We start from the raw sequence: 18,824 nt of genomic DNA, 5'->3' as shown, positions 1-18,824 counted from the left end.
ACCGAACTTATTCTAATTCAAGTTGTTCAAGGTTTGTTGAATAAAGTAATGAACCATCCAACAAAGGCAACCTCATGACAATCTCCATATTATTGATGTCTACTCTTAAGGAGAACATCAAATATGTAAAGCAACCTTAAGTTCAAGAAAGTTGGAACTTACAATCATTTACACTAGGATGTTACTAGAAAGATGTGTCAGAATGATTTCTATATGGTTTGCACTCATTTTGGTGAAGTCATTTGTGCAAAGAAATGTGGAAAAATACTAATCGATTATTGTTTCTAATGCAATAAGTATGGGGAATATGTGTGATGGATCAATTGGAATGGAAAGGTAACAAAGAGGTCAAAGTCTCTCCCCTCAATACGATTGTTAGACAGCTCAAAAATGCTAGTGAAGAACCAAAAGCTTCCAACAATTCATAAAATAAACCTAAAGTCGACACCAAGCCAACACATGGAGAGGTAAACAATCCCCCCCAATTCATGAGTAGATAGAAACCCCATCCAAGCTAAATATTCATAGTATCCCTTGTAGGAACAAACATTTGTGAATACTATAACAAACATCCTACACACAAAAATGCCAATCATTCAACATGTCAAAAAACTCATTGCACTCAGATTTGGGAATGAAATTTCCACATTCCAAACATCAGTCTTTTGATAGTTCTTTAATTGTTTCTCACTCTCTTCGAAGCATGTATAACATCTTCTGAGTTAGGCATTAATAGACATCCATACAGTAAGATGGCTCTCAGCACTCTACCTGTCTTCAGTTTCAAACATCCAAAATGTTAAGCTGGAACAAATTAATCATTGAGATTATTGAAAATCAAGTAGGTTTACAAGTATGCCAAAAAGTAAAGTTTTATCGACTCTTTGAGCTTAGATGGAGTTAAAGGGATCACGTGTGTTGTCATTCAAGTAAAAACACAGCACCAACATTCTTACTTAGACCTAGGTGCATCACAGATTAGTGTCATATAGTAGCTCTGAAAAACTAAAACAGGAACCTTTCTCAGGGTACAACAATGTGCTGTTGTACACCAATGGCAAATAACTTCTTGGTGACCTTTGATGTCCTTTCATTTCTCAAATCCAATGTGTTGGGAAAAAGAAGAAAGTGATAAGATTAACCAATCAACTGGAAGATTTTTTTTATGAACCTTCAAGAGTCACAAGACTCCAAAGTGGCTGGGACCAAGAAATGGACGCTTGTATCAACCAACAAAGATTCCTGTTGGAGTAACAACAGTCTACAGATATAATGAAGGTGGGGAGAGCAGGAAAGAAAAATAATCATGATTTTATCATCAGTTTTACATATGGTCCAAATGTTAAGGACATCGTTTTAGCTCTCCCTTATCTAAATGAGACATTTATCGGTTTGCAGAACATTTGAGATAACATATATTCACATGGACGCAGCAACCTATATTGGGCGTTCATGAGGCTGGAGCACATTTTCAATTTTACATTTCCAAATTTGTTTGCATCCTACAGCATGTGCCAAAGTTTCTGATATCAAACTTGAGAAAGAGAGAAAACTGAAGTCGAAATGAGGGATGCAAACTAGCCACTTGCCCAACGCCTCTTGCGTGGAGGTCTCTCTTGCCTTGATCCATCATTAATCGCTTGTTGACGCTCTTCCCGGTCAAGCTTCCGAAGCATTTCGTTTTCTTCCACCGAGACTTTGAAACGCTCTTTCCGCTTCTCTAACTTTGCTGCCATATTTGGTTCCGGGAATGAGGGATCCTTCTTCTCCCCTTGATCATGCCCTGATCCTTCGCCATGCTTTTTCTCTTCAATCTCAGTGGCAACATTGCCTTTTGTGAGACGACTAGGAGACTCCTCGTCTACTACCTTGCCATTGATATGTTCAATGGAAACATTGCCTTTCTTATTCCTTGAAATTAGCTTCCGGCCATCATCTGCATCTGTAACATCTTGCGATTCAGAGGGATGATGATACCTTTGTTTCCCTCTAGAAGTGGAACTCTGCCTATGTTTTTCTTCCCTTTTAATCTTCTCATGTGTTGGTGGCTTTTCAGATTTATAAAACTCCAGATCTTTATGGCTTGCCCACCTCTCAAGCTTTGACCTGCCTTTCTGCTGCTCATCTTCATCTGATGATCCTTCTTCAAAGGCCTTCACATTAGCAAATTTCGCAGCACTCATATCATGGTACTCTTCCCTAATCTCAACTTGCATTTTCATGTCATTATTAGCTTGTGAATCTCTGGTTGCAAACGTAACTGAGTCTCTCTTTTTTGTTGTCTGCGGGAAAGGAAATAGAAAGCAAAATCTCTCTCTCTACCTCTACCTCTCTCTCCCTCTCTGTCTCTCTCTATCTAATATGCATTAGTGTACACAGATCTATATTATCATTGATATCTACCAAATGCTTATGTAGGAATAGACTGTAGCATCCCTGAGCTGTCCGTCCTCTCGACTTCAACTAAGGTCAGATATAAGCTTTATTTAAGATGAGAAAAGATCATTTCATATGGCTACTAGATTTTGAATCTGAGCACAAAGTGGAGAAGCCCAAGATCAGTCATCCATAACGCATTCCCCCTTCTGTATGTGGAATCTCGAAAATTCAGGTCAACATTGATAGATTATCATGATGGACCCTTTCTCAGTAAGAATAAAAGGGGGGTGGCGGCTTCTAAATATAGATTTAATTCCATGGAACATCGAGACAGGCTGATGGCTATGAGAGACCAATCTAGCTTGAGGTACCTGTTTTAAGGTCATGGAGTGCGTTGTGCATCCTGCACAGCATGTCTTCCTAAAGAATTACGAGGATAAAGGGGATTTGCTTTAAAAAAAGAACTGAATCGTGTTTCATGCTATAAAGATAGATAGATAGATAGATAGAAAGATTCTATTATCGCCTTCGGAGATCCAATATGACCTTTGAGACCAAAAATAAAGGAATTAGAAGGGAGACACCCACCAATGGGCAGACCTAATTCCATCCGCTCTGTAATGTTTGAACCAAACTGAATCTTTGTATGTTCTAGATAGCTACATCTCAAATCCTTAATCATGTTTCAATGCCCAAGTATACAAATGAGTTTGCAAAAACCAATGCCCATTATTATCATGTTATGGGCTTCAAATAGTTTAGAAAACTTGAGCTAAGACAAACATTGAAAATAATTCTAGTTGGGAACCAACGGAAGTATATCAAGGGATGAGAGAGAAACTAACGAAAGGTTAATCCCATTCTAAAACAATAAAAAAATACTAAAAGCTAAAAGCTAAAAGAATAGAAGTAAACACAAACAAGTTCTCTACCAGAAAGACACATTCATATACACAAATTGAGAAAATCATATTGTGATGTTACTTGTGGAAATAAATGCACAAGAAACAACATCTCCATTATAACTAAAAGGTTTCAACAGTAAAACAACAATACTGAATGAAGACTTTAAACCAACAAAGCAAAAATAATATCTCTGTGTTTATTACAGCGACCAATAGATAACCAATTATGTCTTGAACCTACACTAACCTAGCCAATCAAGTTCAAAACATAGCATAAATTTGATTAGTTTGTACATTGTTTTCCTCTATTCAGGACTTCAAGTTGACACGATAGAGAGTTGATAAGTTTGTCAATGAGATACCAAAATATGACATTTGAGGAGTTTGATGTTTGTGACTAAATGAGAGACAAGAGATGATGAATATGAATTTTAAGAAAATAAAAAAGAGCTATAATACAACATGATATCTTATGTCTCGAGGGTATGATTATTGGTGCAGCTCTATATATTTGGCATAGGGATCATTCTACCCAATCTTCTCAGCTAATCCGTGTTGACTTGACCTCCCTGAACAGCTAGAACCCCGATAGTGAATGAGAGATCATTCAAGCAAGCCTCCTATATATTTAACCAGATTCGTGGTCCAAAATGTTGTGTGATCGCTGATACTCCATAAATACTGTTGCGATGAATCGGATAAAACTACAGATGAAAGAAGCAAGGAAGAGAAATGGATGGATAAACATATACACAACTGCAGGTTTTGTCTAGAGATACATGGCATTTAAATTTTGCAAGCCCTCTTATAATGTAAATGTTTCATGTACAAGTATCTAGTCCATGCTATGCATTCAACCTTTCATGTGTGAAAAACCTAATCCACACTATGCATTAGTAGCATTAAGTTCTAATCCAGGCTCTTTTCATATGGCAGCATCCTATGAGACATTCATCGTCTAATCCACTCACATGCTACTATTCTTAGAATATGTATTGATAGATTTTAGACACTGTCTCTGCATTACTTGTGTCAATGGTTCCCACATCTATACTTTTATCACAGCCAGGTTACACAGGAATGCCACATAGTTTTAAGTACAATGTATGTTTGCTTTCTATTTGGATACATCTATATAATATTAACATGGATGTAACTTCTGTTCACATTCGTCACTGTCACCTTTTGAAGACATTAACATAAAATCTTTCAGAATCAGCTGTTCTCACACAGCATGGTGATGTGCAAGGCTAAAGTGGAGGAATAAGTATCAGTAGCTGGGGATAGGGATCATAAAGAGATGCGTATCCAGAGTCCATGCTGACTTAACAGTGCGTCTTATTATGAAAAAGGGCACTGAAACCACACAAAAAAAGCTTTCAAATGCTGTCAAAAATCCTGGAAAGTAGGTTTCAAGAATCTATTTGAAAACAATCAGTCAACTAATTTTTTGCCTGCGGGCAAAATATCATGACCTCCACCTACTTATATCTCAATAATGAGAATAATAAAGAGACCACAATATAGTAATAGCACTGGATAGCATTAACCAAAACACAAACAAATCATAAAATGTTGAGATTATTTGCAACCATCAACATCCAGGTAACAGGAACCTTGCTCAGATGGTGGAACATATCCATGTAGTAGGATATAGCCTTATCAGCAATATTCCAGCAGCTCATATCAAGCTCTACAGATCCTCCTCACTATTCATAGGACACTATGTGATACAGGCAAGAGCCAGGTGTGCCTCTTCCCAACCCAGATGCACTATACTGAAATTGAGCAGCAATTATATCAAGCTCTACAGATCATCCTCAATCGTCATAGAACCCTATGGGACATGGGCAGGAGGCAGGTGTGCCTCTTCTCAAACCCAAATGCACTATATTAAAATTGAGCAGCAACTATATCAAGCTCTACAGATCATCCTCAATCATCATAGAACCCTATGTGACACAGGCAGAAGGCATGTGTGCCTCTTCTCAAATCCAGATGCACTATACTGGAATTGGGCGGCAACCTACAACATAAATCCATCAAGCCCACCTTCCTACTCAAAGAAGATGAGCAAAATGTCAATGCATACATTCCAGTTCACTGTGGTCCCCCTGTCCCTGAAACTGCAGGACAAGATTACATTTTTCTCATTTCTTTATATAGTTCATTAAGGCTTGTAGAGAAGAGTCCAGACTCTACTAAGCCTTCCTTTGCTCAGTCAGCCATCACATACATCAAAAATAAACTATCGATTTCTACAATTGACAATAAAAACCAAAACAGTGTCTAATAACAACATCTTCACACCTAATATGTATATTGTTCAAGGCAGCAATAGCAGGCAGAGTACTCTAATATCCTAAGACGTATTTATTTCCTGAAGTGAAAATTTCAAAAAGATGCAGAAGACTGTCATTGAAGTGTGTCAGAAAGGCCAAACCTAGAGTGATTGGTTATCTATAGAGAAGCAGACTTTCAAGTGTTCAAAGCTAAGAGTGCAAAGCACCAACATCTTTAGCCATCACTAGTTATGGTCAAAATTCTTACACTTTTATATCGTGAAAGCTTAATTCACTACCATGATACAAGCCAAATACAGATCAGGACTCCAAGCCACTTTCATAAAATAAAACAGGAGAGCAAACTGACATAACAATAACCATGTACGCCTAAAGATTAAATCTCACCGTCTCATTTTTGTCACTTCCAGTTTTCCTTTTCCTGTTTGTATTCAAGTAATCTCCCAATTGTGAAGCCGAATCATTGCCTTCTTTATCAGAGTCTCTGCTTCTTTTTGAATCAGACCGGTGTTTATCTGAATGCAACCTCCTTTCAGTTGTTTTTTGATCATCAGACACCCTGCCATGTTGTCCAGAATCTCTATCTCGACTATCTGAAAGATGGAGGCCTTCTTTATCAGACACAGATCTAGCTCGAACTTCATGTCCTCGAAATTTTTCCTTTCCATGCTCATCTGAATCTTTTCTTTTATCTTTTAGGTGGCCTCTTGGCTCAGCAGACCTTCTACTGTCAATGATATTATTCTCATCTTTACTGCGCCAAGACTTATCTTCTTCATGACGCTTGCCACTTTTAGAAACTTCTGTAGGCCTTTCTTCATCCTTTGAGGATTTTCCATGCTGCTCATGATACCCTCCATTTGGTTGCCGTGAATCTCTTTCTTTTGCTGGTTCATCATGTGTCTTAGATTTGTGAGAATCTTGAAGCCTCTCCCTTTTAAGGGAAGGTTCTTCCTTCCTCCGTAAATGTTGATCTGTATCTCGATCATATCTCTCAGAAACATGCTTTTCTTTTTCTTTCCTATCATGCCCTCCAGCTTCCTCTGACCAATCCTTTCTCCTATATTCATCCTCTTTCTTCTTTCTCTCTACACTACGCCGATTTGAAGTCTCCATTTCTCTTCCTCTGTGAGGATAACCTTTATCAAGCCTATCTTTTCTATCTTCAACATCCTTTTTCCTAGAATCCTGCCTCTCCCTTTTATCTTCTTCCTCTCTCTTCTTGGTTTCTAGTCGGCTACCTCTTTCTTTATGATATGCTGCCTCTTTGTCTTCCTCATCTTTCCTTCTCGACTTTGATTGAGCTCCTCTTGCTTTATGGTATGCGACATCTCTTTCTTCCTCTTCCTTCCTTCTAGATTCTGGTCGACTCCCTGGCTTCTCCTTGTAATATGATGGTGGTTCTTTGTCTGGATAACCTCGCCTGCCTGATGCTGCTTCAACTCCCTTGCTCTTACCATAAGCATCTTCTTCTCTTTCCTTCCAATGCCTCAGTCCTTCTTTTGATGTCTCATTCCCAATAGTGCTCGGCTTTTGTCTCTTCCTCATTTCATGTACATTATCAGCTTCAAAGTGAATTTCAGTTTCAATGTCATGCCTGTAAAGAGGAACAGTTTCTTTCTTGCGGTAGGAATCAAAGGCCTCTACCGATTCTCTGCGTTGATCTCCCTTGCTGGTATCAGAATAGCTAGGATGCTTCTTTCGATATTGTGAGACATCATCACGTCCACTGCGTGCAGATTCACCACTGTCTCTCTGCTCCTTCTGGGACACAACTCTTGATGATTTTTGAATGTCATAATCATCCCATGAAGCTGTATTAGAACCCTCTGGTGAAGCTAATCTCTGCCTTTTGGATGAGTTCGCAGGACTATCACTTTGAATCTCCTTGAACTCCCCTGCAATAGCAGTTCTGTCGATAGTCCGCTGGCCTGCCAATAGGTCAGTCTGAGGTTTTCCAATACTCCTTTCAGCCCCCACAAGGCTGCCTTCTTGGGTTTCTATTTGTTCCTCCTTGGAACTATAGATTTTGACATTAAATCCCCCATAATTGATGTCCTTATCGTTATTTTCAGCATCTTGATGCATACCTATTCTCCCTGCAACTATTAATTTAGATGTACCACGTAGCCTTGATGTTTCTCTGCAATTCACCAATGAAACATTAGCAAAATGCTTCAGCTTGAACACAATTATCAAGGTCACAGTAGCAAGAAATTCTTCAAGTTTACATGATGCTATCTTACATAATAACATAATCAGCTTCAATAACTTTCCAGACAAGGAAGTTCCACATATAGAGGTTGGATGACCATTCCCAACATAATTCAAGACTCTAGATTAAAAACAATAAGTAAGAAAAATACAGTGGTCGTAAAAATGAAAAGAACTCTTTCTTTACCTGGACAATCATGTACACAAAAATTACATTTGTGCTAACTATTTACTCTCAAAAACAAGATACACAGAAATTGAGGGTCTAGTAGACATATATGCATAAAAAACTTGTGGTCATAAAAAAAAAGTGAGCTCTTTGTTTATGTGTTCATCCACCAGATTGCATTCAAGCTAAGTAGTTTACTCTTAGAAACAAGATATCTACATAACTTCAAGAGCTGCACATCAGTTAGAAAAAGTAAAGAAAAGGAAACTGTTCTTCGCAAATGAAAAATTTACCTCTGACTAGTAGATATCGATTCCTCTGATACTTTTCCAGATTCACCAGAAATAGGCTTTCCTATTAAAGGTCCTACTTGCATATTGCCATCAATCTTCTTGAAACCAGGTCTCACTCTCCCTTCAGCCATTTGAGAGATTTCCATCATAGTGTTCGCTTCTTTGGTAGAATCCTCTTTGTGCCAAGTAGACTGTTGCAGTTTTCCCTTGAAAATGTTTTTAGTGTCAATATCCTCTTCTTCCTCTTCTTCCTCCTCCTCTTCTTCCTCTTCCTGGATTTGATCCACTTTAGCTACTGCATCAGCTGTCTGTCCTTTACCTTTTTCATCTGGTGTTTTTTCTTCCAAGACTTCATCCTCCGCCGCATCAACCAAAATTATCTAATACCAAATGGGAAATGCTTCATGCATATTAAAAATTAAAGGATATAAAATCAACAAATAAAATAGAATTTGTGAAGATTGTATACACTGTCAGAGTCACGAATACGCTGCTTTCTTAAATCAGAAGATGGTCTACGGTCGCCAAGACCACCTTCAACCTCTATAGGCCGACCTAATGGCTGTCAAAACAAAACGAAAACTTGAGACCCATCTTCAGAGTCAATAAAATATTAACTATGAGATAAAAGACTTGCACACATACAATGATTGGAGTGTGTCCTCGCCGCCCCATTGTTGAGGCTGTTGCTTCAGATTCAAGTGATCGATGCTGAATTCTGTCACCTGCTTCATGCAGTCCAGCAGCTACAGCCAATTCTGGAGGTAAATCTGGATCATACTCCTGTTTAAATAATGGAGGTATAAGAATAGCGATAAATAAAGATAAAAAGGACTATCAAATCACCAATGTGAAAGTCTACCTGCTCAGACCTCCCACTTTCGTAAACCCTTATCTTACTCTGCATTGTAGACTCTAGCCGGAGTTGAGCCTGTTTAATAATTAATCAAAATGGTCAAACATCAGATAATTCACTCGTAGAAAGAAGAACCTAAACTATATGATCAAAGAGCAGCATTTCAAATAATAGTTCTGATTCTTATAATATGTTTCCAGAATTCAAATAAAATAAAATAAAAATGTGGAACCTCTTTTCCCCTCTATATACATACATATAGAGATATAGAAATGCATTCATGAGTTAGCAAAGATACACATGATTCTTTTTCCTAGCTGGGAGATGCATGTATTGTGGAAGTACGTCCAAACAAGGACATTTAGATGCGAAAAGGCGGACAGGAAGAAGGTTACCAGTTGCTTGCAATAATCCTTCCATGAGGTCTCATCAAAACCAAAATTAAAATAATCAGTGACATCAGCCATTGGTTGTCTCCAGGGTTTTTCTTCAAAAGCTTCAAGATCAATATCAAACACTGTCCTGCATATGTCCATTGTATTAATGTTTTTGAATGACCCAAGACTAGTGACTAAACACACAAAACAAACCTGAAACCAAACACACTCACATGGATGGTGGTAGAGTATATTCAAATCCAGAAGGTGCAGGCCAAGAAGACATTTGTGATGTAGCTGGAGGCCCAAACAATCCTCTCCCAGATCCTCGCCACTCACCCCGGCCACCAACACTTTTCATACCGAGACCTCTTCCTAGAGCTGGCCCACCAGGTGCCCCTGCCCCGTACAGGGGAGCCGCACCTGGTCGCACATACTACATGCACTCCCAGAGAAGTTAGAATAGTAATTCACACAGAAACGAATCAACAAAATAAACAGATTTTTTCAAGCTAAGATCATAACACTCCCACTCCACAATGAACACTCAACCCTGAACCTCTTAAGATAGTACTTTTTAGTGATTTGGCTCATGAAGCTGTATGGTATATTCAAATAACTATGTTTAGTCACTCTGATTGTGCATAATCTCATACTTTTTGAAAGATGATCAACGTACACTGTAGTTAAATACAAATACTTAAATACAGGAAAGCCACTTCTGTTTATGTATATTGACTGGTGAGGAACAACCACCACTATGAAAGTTACACATCCTTAATAGAGAGCAATATTATGCACTACTGGAAAAGGTGAACAGGAAAGAGCTACAATCGTAAAACTATGAAAGTCAAGTTGAATGATAGATACAATAATACTCACCTTATATGGAGAATTGTACGCTGTATAGCCATAACCACCTCGGGGAAGTGGCTGACTTAGAGGACCAACACCTGGCACAACACTATCTTGTTCTTTTTCATCTCCAATCCCCACCAGCTTCTCTCCCAAAGTTGGTTGAATAGACCCGTCAGCTGGCATTGCAAGAGCATCTGGTGGCTGCAATAGCTGGCCTTCGGCCTCATCAACAATTATAAGATCCTCGTCCTCGTCCTCGTCTTCACTGCCCCCTTCAAGCTTGCCTACCCTTGGCTTCTCACCAGTTGGCTGATAGTAAGGATATTCTGAATTCAACACAATCTGGAGATCATCTTCGCTATCATCAGTATCCCAATCCTCCGCCCCTTGAGCAGATCCACCTTTTTCAGTTACTTCCAAAGGTGGCGTCTTTCCAGAAGGCATCCAACTATCTTGGGGGAAATGTCCACCCACATCTCCAGGTCCATGCCCACCTAAATCTCCAGTAAAATCTTCAGACAAATCTACCCCCAAATCTTCTGCTAAGTCTTCGTTATCTTGTATTCTGTCGAATGGTGATGCATTTACTGTGGTCGAAAGCCCTGGTATACTAATAGTGTGAATGCCAAAATCACTTATACTTGGCAATTTTATAGGGGTTTCATTAGGTGTATATACCGATGTTGTTGTGGATATGGCTCCATTAGGAAGCGGAACCCTAATTTCTGATGTTGATACTGACAGCAACTCAGGAAACCCTAAATCACCCTGTGTCTCTACCCCTTGCAGAATACTGTTGGTATTATGCACTTTACTGGCCAAAACGCTTGATGACTTAGAGCTATAACCTAACAGAAGAAGATCATCATCTTCATCAGAATCTCTTTCAGCAGAAGACATAGCTTCTAGAAGTTTTTTAGGAGGTTTATCCTTCACTTCATTCATTTTTCCAACTTCCTCTTTTACTTCTTCTTCTTCTCCTGCATCGTCGTCGTCATAAAAAGTATATGTTTTCGGAGGGGCTGAAGAAGACCCAACAATTGCAGAGCCTTGTGGAGCTTGGTTTCCAGCAAATCCATAAAGATCTCCGAAGTCGTCTTCTTCCATAACCACACGACTCCGCTTCCGGAGCAGATCAGACCAGGTTTCTGCTAGATTTGAAGGGGAATTTTGGTTCTCAAACCAGCTTGTAGAGAGGGAGATGGAAGAATAATCTGAGATATGAAGCAAACAGGACACGGAGGGAGGAATAGAAGAAGAAGAAGAAGAGCAGAGGAAACACAGAGCTTTTCAAAAGGGCCAAAACAGAGCATACCTTATTATGAGATGGGCATTTTTCTCTTCTGTGTGTTGAAGGAAAAACAGAGTATACCTTAATATTATGAGATGGGCATTCTTCTCTTGAGTCTTCTCCCTGTTGAAACAAGCAAAAGAGTTAGAACTTAGAATTATTTGTATGTATGGCATGTATGGATGCATGTATATAGGTATGGATGGATGTACATGTGTATTGTATTGCATGGTATGGGTGGATGCATGAATGTGTATGTACCGTATGGGTGGATGCATGTACATATATATGTATGTATGGTATGTGTGGATGCATGTATACATACATGTATGTATGGTGTGTGTGGATGCATGTATATATGTATGTATGCTATGTGTAGATGCATGTATATATGTATGTACGCTATGTGTGGATGCATGTATACATACATGTATGGTGTGTGTGGATGCTTGCATGCATACATCTATGTATGTATGTATATGAGTCTATGCATGTTTGAGACTCTTCTGTATCACACCCAAGATGTAGTGTCGGGTATTACCAGAGAGTTGAATCTTAAGCCATGAATATAACAATAGGCTTCCTTGTCGATTGTGAAGCCACCAAAATGAATATTCAGCTACATAGACTCTCCCATAACAAGGTCATGAGTACAAATAAAGCTTCATTGCTAATGGTGAAGCCACCAAAATAATCGTCAGCGAGATAAATTATTCAAACATTTGTTTTTGGTGGTATGCAACAAGGTACACTATGAGGATTTCCACCCTAGCACTAATCAAGTTAGCATAGTCCTAGCCATGCTTGGGATAGTTGGAGCTTGAACAAAATAAAAGTGGAACTCTTTCATCTTTTTTTCTCACCCATCAATTGTACTCACGACATCAATGCGTGGCTACATCTTACAAAATCATAGATCAACATCATTAATCAAACAACCATAATGAAAAGAGCTTGAGTTTAAACGAGGTCAACTAGCTTTCATTGACTTTAGGTGGCGTTGATAAGTTGTCACTTCCTTTTGCCAAGCTTTATTCTTTCTTCAACATCTACTCGTCTCATACATACCCTTCTTCACTTAACGGCGATCTGAACTAGCCTCATTCAACATAAACAAATTTTGTTGAAAATTGTGTGGATCCAACCATGTAAGCTAGACAAGTGCATATGCATAAACATGAAATGAAGTGACTCATAAACATTGATTGCGAAATACGTGGGAAGGATAACTCCTTCCCCTACCAATTAACGTTGAACGAGATTCAGAGGATGAAAGCATGCCAAGTAAGATCAAAGCAAGTTTACATTTGCTTTTTTATATGATCTAAGTATACTTTGTTGCTTTTTGTAAACATGGACTCATATATGTGGCACCATTGACCTCGGTGCAAGTTACATTATTATTGAAAGCTATAGAGTCATAGATCATGTTATTGTCTATCATCTTCCATGTGAATATCGTGGAAATATATGTTTACTATAAAATGTTACAATTCAAATACAAGTTTGGGATAAAGATGTCATGGTTCAAATACAAATACAACATACAAGTCAAAATATGCGCAACCTCTATTTTGCTATAATGTGTTATGAAAGCTAGTATGTAGTTTGTTTGGTTGTTCTCTATTATGAACGTACAAAAGAAGTGCATAGAACCTTGTTTTTGGGATAAGCTCTTCAAGTTGTTTCAACAATTGTTTAGGGGATGCATTTTAGGGTAGATTTTGGCGTAACGAAGAAATCATTCACAAACTAGTGAGAGCTTGTTTTTTCAAGCTAGACAACAATGTATGCCTTCATAATGTTGATCAAGGACCCAATATGAATTGGACTTTAATGCCCAATCATAGTCATTTTTCATGGTGTCACAAAATCCTTGCATATTGATTCTTACTTTACACACCAATACTCACAAATTCTCGATAGAGATAGTGGCATTAAGTTTTGTGTTTTTACTTTTTGAACCATTGAAATAGAGAGGGTTTGGCAATATCTCTCTCATTACAACTCCTACACAACATTGGTAAATAATGTTTGTTTTTTCAACTAGGCACTTGGGTTCTACATTGTATACAGTGTTAATTTTTAATAATATCCCCATAAGAGGCAACCAACTAATACTTTAACTTATTTGTCATCTAAAATTTCTACTTGTTAATTTGTTTATGAATGTCGATTCACTATTAAGTATCAAATAAAGATAATGCATTGCATCATGATTTCACAGTACAAATCATGATAGTGCTCTCCCACAAGAGCCACCTATATTCGTGGCATGGGAAACTTTGTCTCGCCTTGAAATATTGCCTTGGGTAGTCATTCATTACCAGTATGGGTTTACCCAATTGCAACCATGCATTATCAATCGTTTTGAGTATCTAGATTATTCATATAGCAATGAGGCAAAGTTCTGAGATTGCACCCAAGGTAAGAAGCCAACCAAGGGATATGTAAAAGGCACAAGGATGGATGTTAAAGGTAGCCAATCTGGTAGCCTTGGTGGCATACATCCAAAATCAAACACAATTGGCAACAATAGATGGTTCTCGTATTTTCTCGCATGAAAGGGAGGTAGTGCCCCATTGAAAAGGTGACATATGGGTTCTCCTTTGATATCTCTTCTAGGAATCGTCAACGGTTTAGTTTCGGTTTAACCAGTTTAGCATTATCCAAACCAAACCAATTAAGGCTTAACTAGTTTGGGGGTTTTCCAACTTCAACCAAATGGGCTCCTAAACCCATTAAGGCTTAACTGGTTGACCCAAAATAGTTAGCCTTTACCGGCTTGAGAACTGTCTTAGTCCAAAACGATTCGGTTTGGCTCGAGCCATCCCAAACCGATTACAGAAGGTAAAGCTTGAATCAAATAGAATCGAACCGCCAGATCGTTAAAAACGGTTAATGGCTCGGTTCATGATTGAGCCGAGCTATTGCCGACTCTTAATGTCTACCCAAGATGATGCCGCAAGTTGCAACATTTCTGCAAGCATATTGTGGTACGTCAGAGTCAGAGTAGAATCAGAGTTAGAGTCAAAGTCAGGCCGCATTCCGGAGACTATTATGCAAATTGGGCGATAAATCAAAAACCTTAGAAAATGAAGGGCATGGTGTCCGAAATAAAAGAAAAGTCAGTCAAGGGCCGCCATGGTGGGGCAGGAAATTGAAGGGAAAGTCTCAGGTCTATGTTTCCTGAGTTTTTGTTTAGGTTAGAAGTTAGATTTATGTATAAACCCCTTCACCCCCCCCCCCCCCCCCCCCCCACTCCATTGCTTGGATCCAAATTTTTCTGTGCTTTTCTGCGTGTGTGTGCAGAAAATGATGAGGAGAGCGAGGGTCACAGCTGTGAAGCTACTCAGAACCGAAGCATCTCTTCAATCCATGACACAGAAGAGATCACCATCTCTATATCTGCTGCAACGACATCAACACCCACAACGACAACAGCAGCAAACCTCATCATTCTCCTCTTTCAGACACTTCACTTCAGCTCCCCCGTCTGGTATGTATCCCGCATCCTCCCCCCATTCTTTCTGAAATCGTCCCAATCATCAGAAGATTGACATAATTTAATGATAATAAAATATATTTAAAGTAAATCGAAATAAATCGCTCAATTTTGAAGATGAGATTTTGTTATTTGAGATGGTTTTGTTGTATTTTGTTTTTACCGTCTTTTTATGAAATTTTATTTATTGCTTTTAGTGGAGATGATTTTATTATTATTGTAGATGGAATTTTATTTTATTTTATGTACATACTGTTTAAGAAATTCTAAATAATTCGTTTTTAATTTATAAAGTGAATTTTATTTTTTAAAAATGATTATTGCTTTATAAAAGTTACTTTCAAAGGGTTTCCTCTTCATTTGTAGGTTCTTATTTTTATTATTGTAAAATCCTTCTTTCAGGTGGAAGCAGCCCATCAAGGGTCATTGTTGTGAGGGGTGATACAGAGTACTTGAGTGCTCTCAATTTGGCTCAAGGTGAGAGAGAAATAGTGAAAATTCTTTGTTGTTTTAACAATATAAGAAGAAACCATTGTGTAACAATATGAGAAGAAGAAATCATTGTTGTGCGTCAATGAAGAAAGGAACTATTGCATGCATCAGGGAAAGAAGAAATTTCTTGTGTGCTTTAGTGAAAGCAGAAGAAATTATTGTGTGTGGGTGTATGTTCCCAACAAAAGAGGAAAGTCTTGCGTGTATCAATGGAAGGAGAAACTCCTGTGTATGTCGTTCATAGAAGATAACATCTGTGTGTGCTTGTGTGTGGTAATGCAAGGAGATGCACTTTTTTTTTCTGTTAATAAAAGAAGAAACCTCCGTGTTGTTGATCGTGTTACTGTTTGCGAAATACGTCACGTTTTTGTATGTAAAAGTTTGGGCCCAAAAAACGTGTTTCATTTGAAGTACTAATGTAAATATTAGGGTGGCTATATGGATATATACATCAATGTATAATATTGTTTGCATGCAGCATTGTGTATAAAGTAGGTTGTAGTGTTGGAATGCACCCTGACATTTTGCGATATTATCTTTAGATTTTATGAACTTTATAATATCTATGAAGTCTAACCTATATTTTCTCATTTTCTCCCCTTAGAGAATCAAGGACTTGCTGTGGTCTACTTCACTGCGAAATGGTGTGGTCCATGTGAGTCCAATTGTGTTGAAATTGAATCAGGAGACAAGTATTAGCGTGAGTAATAATTAATTTTCACATATGGGTAAGCTTGGATCTCCAATGAAGTGATTCAAAACTATTAATGTATCATATGTTGAGCACATTGAAATATTCTGAAAGATTAAAATGATGAATTGTGATTAGTTTTAAGTATTGACACATGCTCCTCATAAGCTATAACCCGAGCAGCCGTAGAAAATGTGACAGTAAAATGGGCAATCTAGAGTAAATATAACTTATAACATGATGAACCGGGAGTATCAGACCCAAAGATGAATGTCTTTCAAAAAATTCATTTATTTCTAAACTGGCTTCTTATAGTTAGATAACGAATGTTAAAATAATCGTCAATTGGATGTGCCTTTGTCCTCTCTCTTCACATAGTGTCTTCTAGTGAACCTTGTACAGAATCATTCTATTACCTGTAATCACCATATCTTTCTCTAAGAGATATTTAAACACATGCACAAGAATATACCAGAGACATTTTCCAGTTAAATAACTTAAAATAAGAAGCTGACTTTATGACACAGAAAAAAAGCTTAAAGTCCAAATTTTTTAATAAACAAAATCTCAAAATATTATATCATGCATGTCTGAAATTTTATTTCAGGTGTCTTAGAACCTTTCTCTGCCCGTGATTGATAAAATTTGATATGTTTGTATATTATGAATCCTGTCCAGGGCAGTCTTGTAGTGTATAGGTCCTAGTTTCTCCCATCTGTCATCTCTTCAATTTGTGTTTAATTCTCAACTTTAGAGTTTTGACATGTAAAACTATTTCTACTTTGAAGGCAAGATGATATCTCCTATTGTCGATGAACTTAGCACCAAGTATGACAAAGCAACATTCTTGAAGGTGGACATTGATGAGGTCAGTACTTTTTCGTTTCTCTATTTTCATGTTTCTTTTGTTGGATAAGCTGTAAACATCAAAGTATTTGGAGTTTCTTTTGTTACCTTTGATGTGGTTTTTTGCTTCCTCGCAGGAAAAATTATCTGAAATAGTGTCTGATGAAAAAATAGCCTCAGTGGTCAGTGTTCCCTTTTCTCTTCTATATATGCACATATGACAGAGAGAGAGTTGTATATAGATGAATATAACGAATGAACAAATTAATTAGAGGGCAAAAAAATGCTAATAGTTTCTATATTTACAAGAGTAGTTCTACCTGAATACCCCTATTTTCAGTAATTACCAGGACACCCTGTTACAGTATTATGGTTTATTGACTTAGGAGTATTCTTGTGGTTTTCTCAAAATAGGTAAATAAATAAATATATACATAGGGAGAGAGAGATAAGTAAGGTTTGTTTATATGTAACACACATATAAACAAACCTTAGGGGTATTCTGGTGGTTCCCCTAAAATAAATAAATAAATACATCCATACATACACACACACACACACTCACACACACAGGGAGAGAGAGAAGTGTGCTTTATATACATATATGTGTATATGAATATATTGATATTTGGGTTTTCTTTTATCTGGCAGCCGACATTTAGGTTTTTCCAAGGAGGAAAGTCAATTGGTGATGTAATTGGTGCAAATGCGAATGCATTGAAAGAAAAGCTGGCTGCATGGAGCAAATAATGTCTTTTATATCTCACAAACATAACACATTTGTTTTGATTGGAAACGCCAAATGTCATTGAAGTTATGAAATAATGGAACTATCTGATCGATGAACTCCTCTTCAAGTTTCTATTGCACTGATCTCCTGAAACACATTTGTTTTTTGAACATCTGATGAAAATGTTTCCTAAATTATTTCATTTGGAGATGGTGAAGTGAAACCTTTCTATGAATATATGGTAAAGAGGACATGGCTGGTTACAAACATTATTTTGATTAGATACTACGTACTTTTTAAGTACAGTGAAAATCCGTTTAAAATCGATTCAGCTGGAGTTGTTGAGGAGACAACTTTCTTATGAGGATATGGCTGGTTGTATGTTTTTGTTGAAGTACACACTTGGAGATGTCATGGTGGCCTGCATCTTATGAATATATGGTAAAATGGAGATGATATGGCTAGTTCTATACATGTTTTTGAGTAAATACCACACTCGGAGATGTCGCTTTCGTATGATTATATGTAGAAATAGAGGAAACGGCTGGTTCTATACATGTTTTTGTATTGAATGGCACACATATTCACCTAATCCATGATCATGTGTGATCCAAGTGATTTGAAATCACTTGTAATGTTTTCTTTCACATGGATATAGGAAGTTTGTATGAATATGTGAAAGAGAATATGCATCGCTCTTCAATCAAATTATCCAAATTTCACAATTCACATTTAGATAGTTGAGCTATTTTTCTTAGTTGATGCACATCTTTCTAGCTCACAATATTATCAACTATTCTAATTAACTCATGATATTTGTGAATAGTTCATTTACCCTCCACAAACCTAACAAAAAATACATGGAAGAAGCTAGGTTGATGACGAAGAAGCAATCTTTAATTGAAGTAGTATCAT

At 37.6% G+C, this 18,824-nt stretch overlaps 2 protein-coding genes and 1 long non-coding RNA gene across 5 annotated transcripts; 1 reads left to right on the top strand and 2 right to left on the bottom strand.

Moving 5' to 3' along the window:
- Window positions 1–1,292: 1,292 nt before the first annotated feature.
- LOC147865599 (uncharacterized) lies at window positions 1,293–11,733 on the bottom strand. Of its 2 annotated transcripts, none has more exons than XM_087318451.1 (9): window positions 10,379–11,731; window positions 9,730–9,932; window positions 9,515–9,641; window positions 9,126–9,194; window positions 8,909–9,046; window positions 8,733–8,825; window positions 8,264–8,643; window positions 5,975–7,730; window positions 1,293–2,282 (listed from the first exon to the last, which is right to left on the bottom strand). In XM_087318451.1, the coding sequence occupies exons 1-9, from the start codon at window positions 11,459–11,461 to the stop codon at window positions 1,578–1,580; spliced, it is 4,554 nt and encodes a 1,517-aa protein (XP_087174577.1). In that variant the 5' UTR covers window positions 11,462–11,731; the 3' UTR covers window positions 1,293–1,577. The 2 variants fall into 2 exon arrangements, with proteins under 2 accessions (XP_087174577.1, XP_087174578.1); XM_087318452.1 differs by lacking the exon at window positions 1,293–2,282 and adding an exon at window positions 2,404–2,585 and having other exon boundaries at window positions 10,379–11,733.
- Window positions 3,699–4,366, bottom strand: LOC147865600 (uncharacterized). Its single transcript, XR_015529669.1, has 2 exons — window positions 4,172–4,366; window positions 3,699–4,129 (listed from the first exon to the last, which is right to left on the bottom strand). It is a non-coding gene; the product is annotated as an uncharacterized LOC147865600 (long non-coding RNA).
- Window positions 11,734–14,923: 3,190 nt separating the features above from the next.
- Window positions 14,924–18,303, top strand: LOC147865598 (thioredoxin-2-like). 2 transcript variants are annotated; one of them, XM_087318449.1, is made up of 6 exons: window positions 14,925–15,144; window positions 15,553–15,627; window positions 16,247–16,297; window positions 17,122–17,201; window positions 17,317–17,361; window positions 17,831–18,303. In XM_087318449.1, exons 1-6 carry the CDS (start codon window positions 14,961–14,963, stop codon window positions 17,927–17,929), a joined length of 534 nt encoding a protein of 177 aa, XP_087174575.1. In that variant the 5' UTR covers window positions 14,925–14,960; the 3' UTR covers window positions 17,930–18,303. The 2 variants fall into 2 exon arrangements, with proteins under 2 accessions (XP_087174576.1, XP_087174575.1); XM_087318450.1 differs by lacking the exon at window positions 16,247–16,297 and having other exon boundaries at window positions 14,924–15,144.
- The last annotated feature ends 521 nt before the right edge of the window (window positions 18,304–18,824 follow it).

This window comes from Azolla caroliniana, unplaced genomic scaffold (assembly GCF_043228905.1).
Source record: "Azolla caroliniana isolate FFs.n. ecotype wild unplaced genomic scaffold, voAzoCaro1.0.p SCAF_4, whole genome shotgun sequence".
NCBI lineage: Eukaryota > Viridiplantae > Streptophyta > Polypodiopsida > Salviniales > Salviniaceae > Azolla > Azolla caroliniana.
The sequence above is the reverse complement of the archived record's forward strand: the minus strand, read 5'-3'. Positions and strand labels throughout refer to the sequence as shown.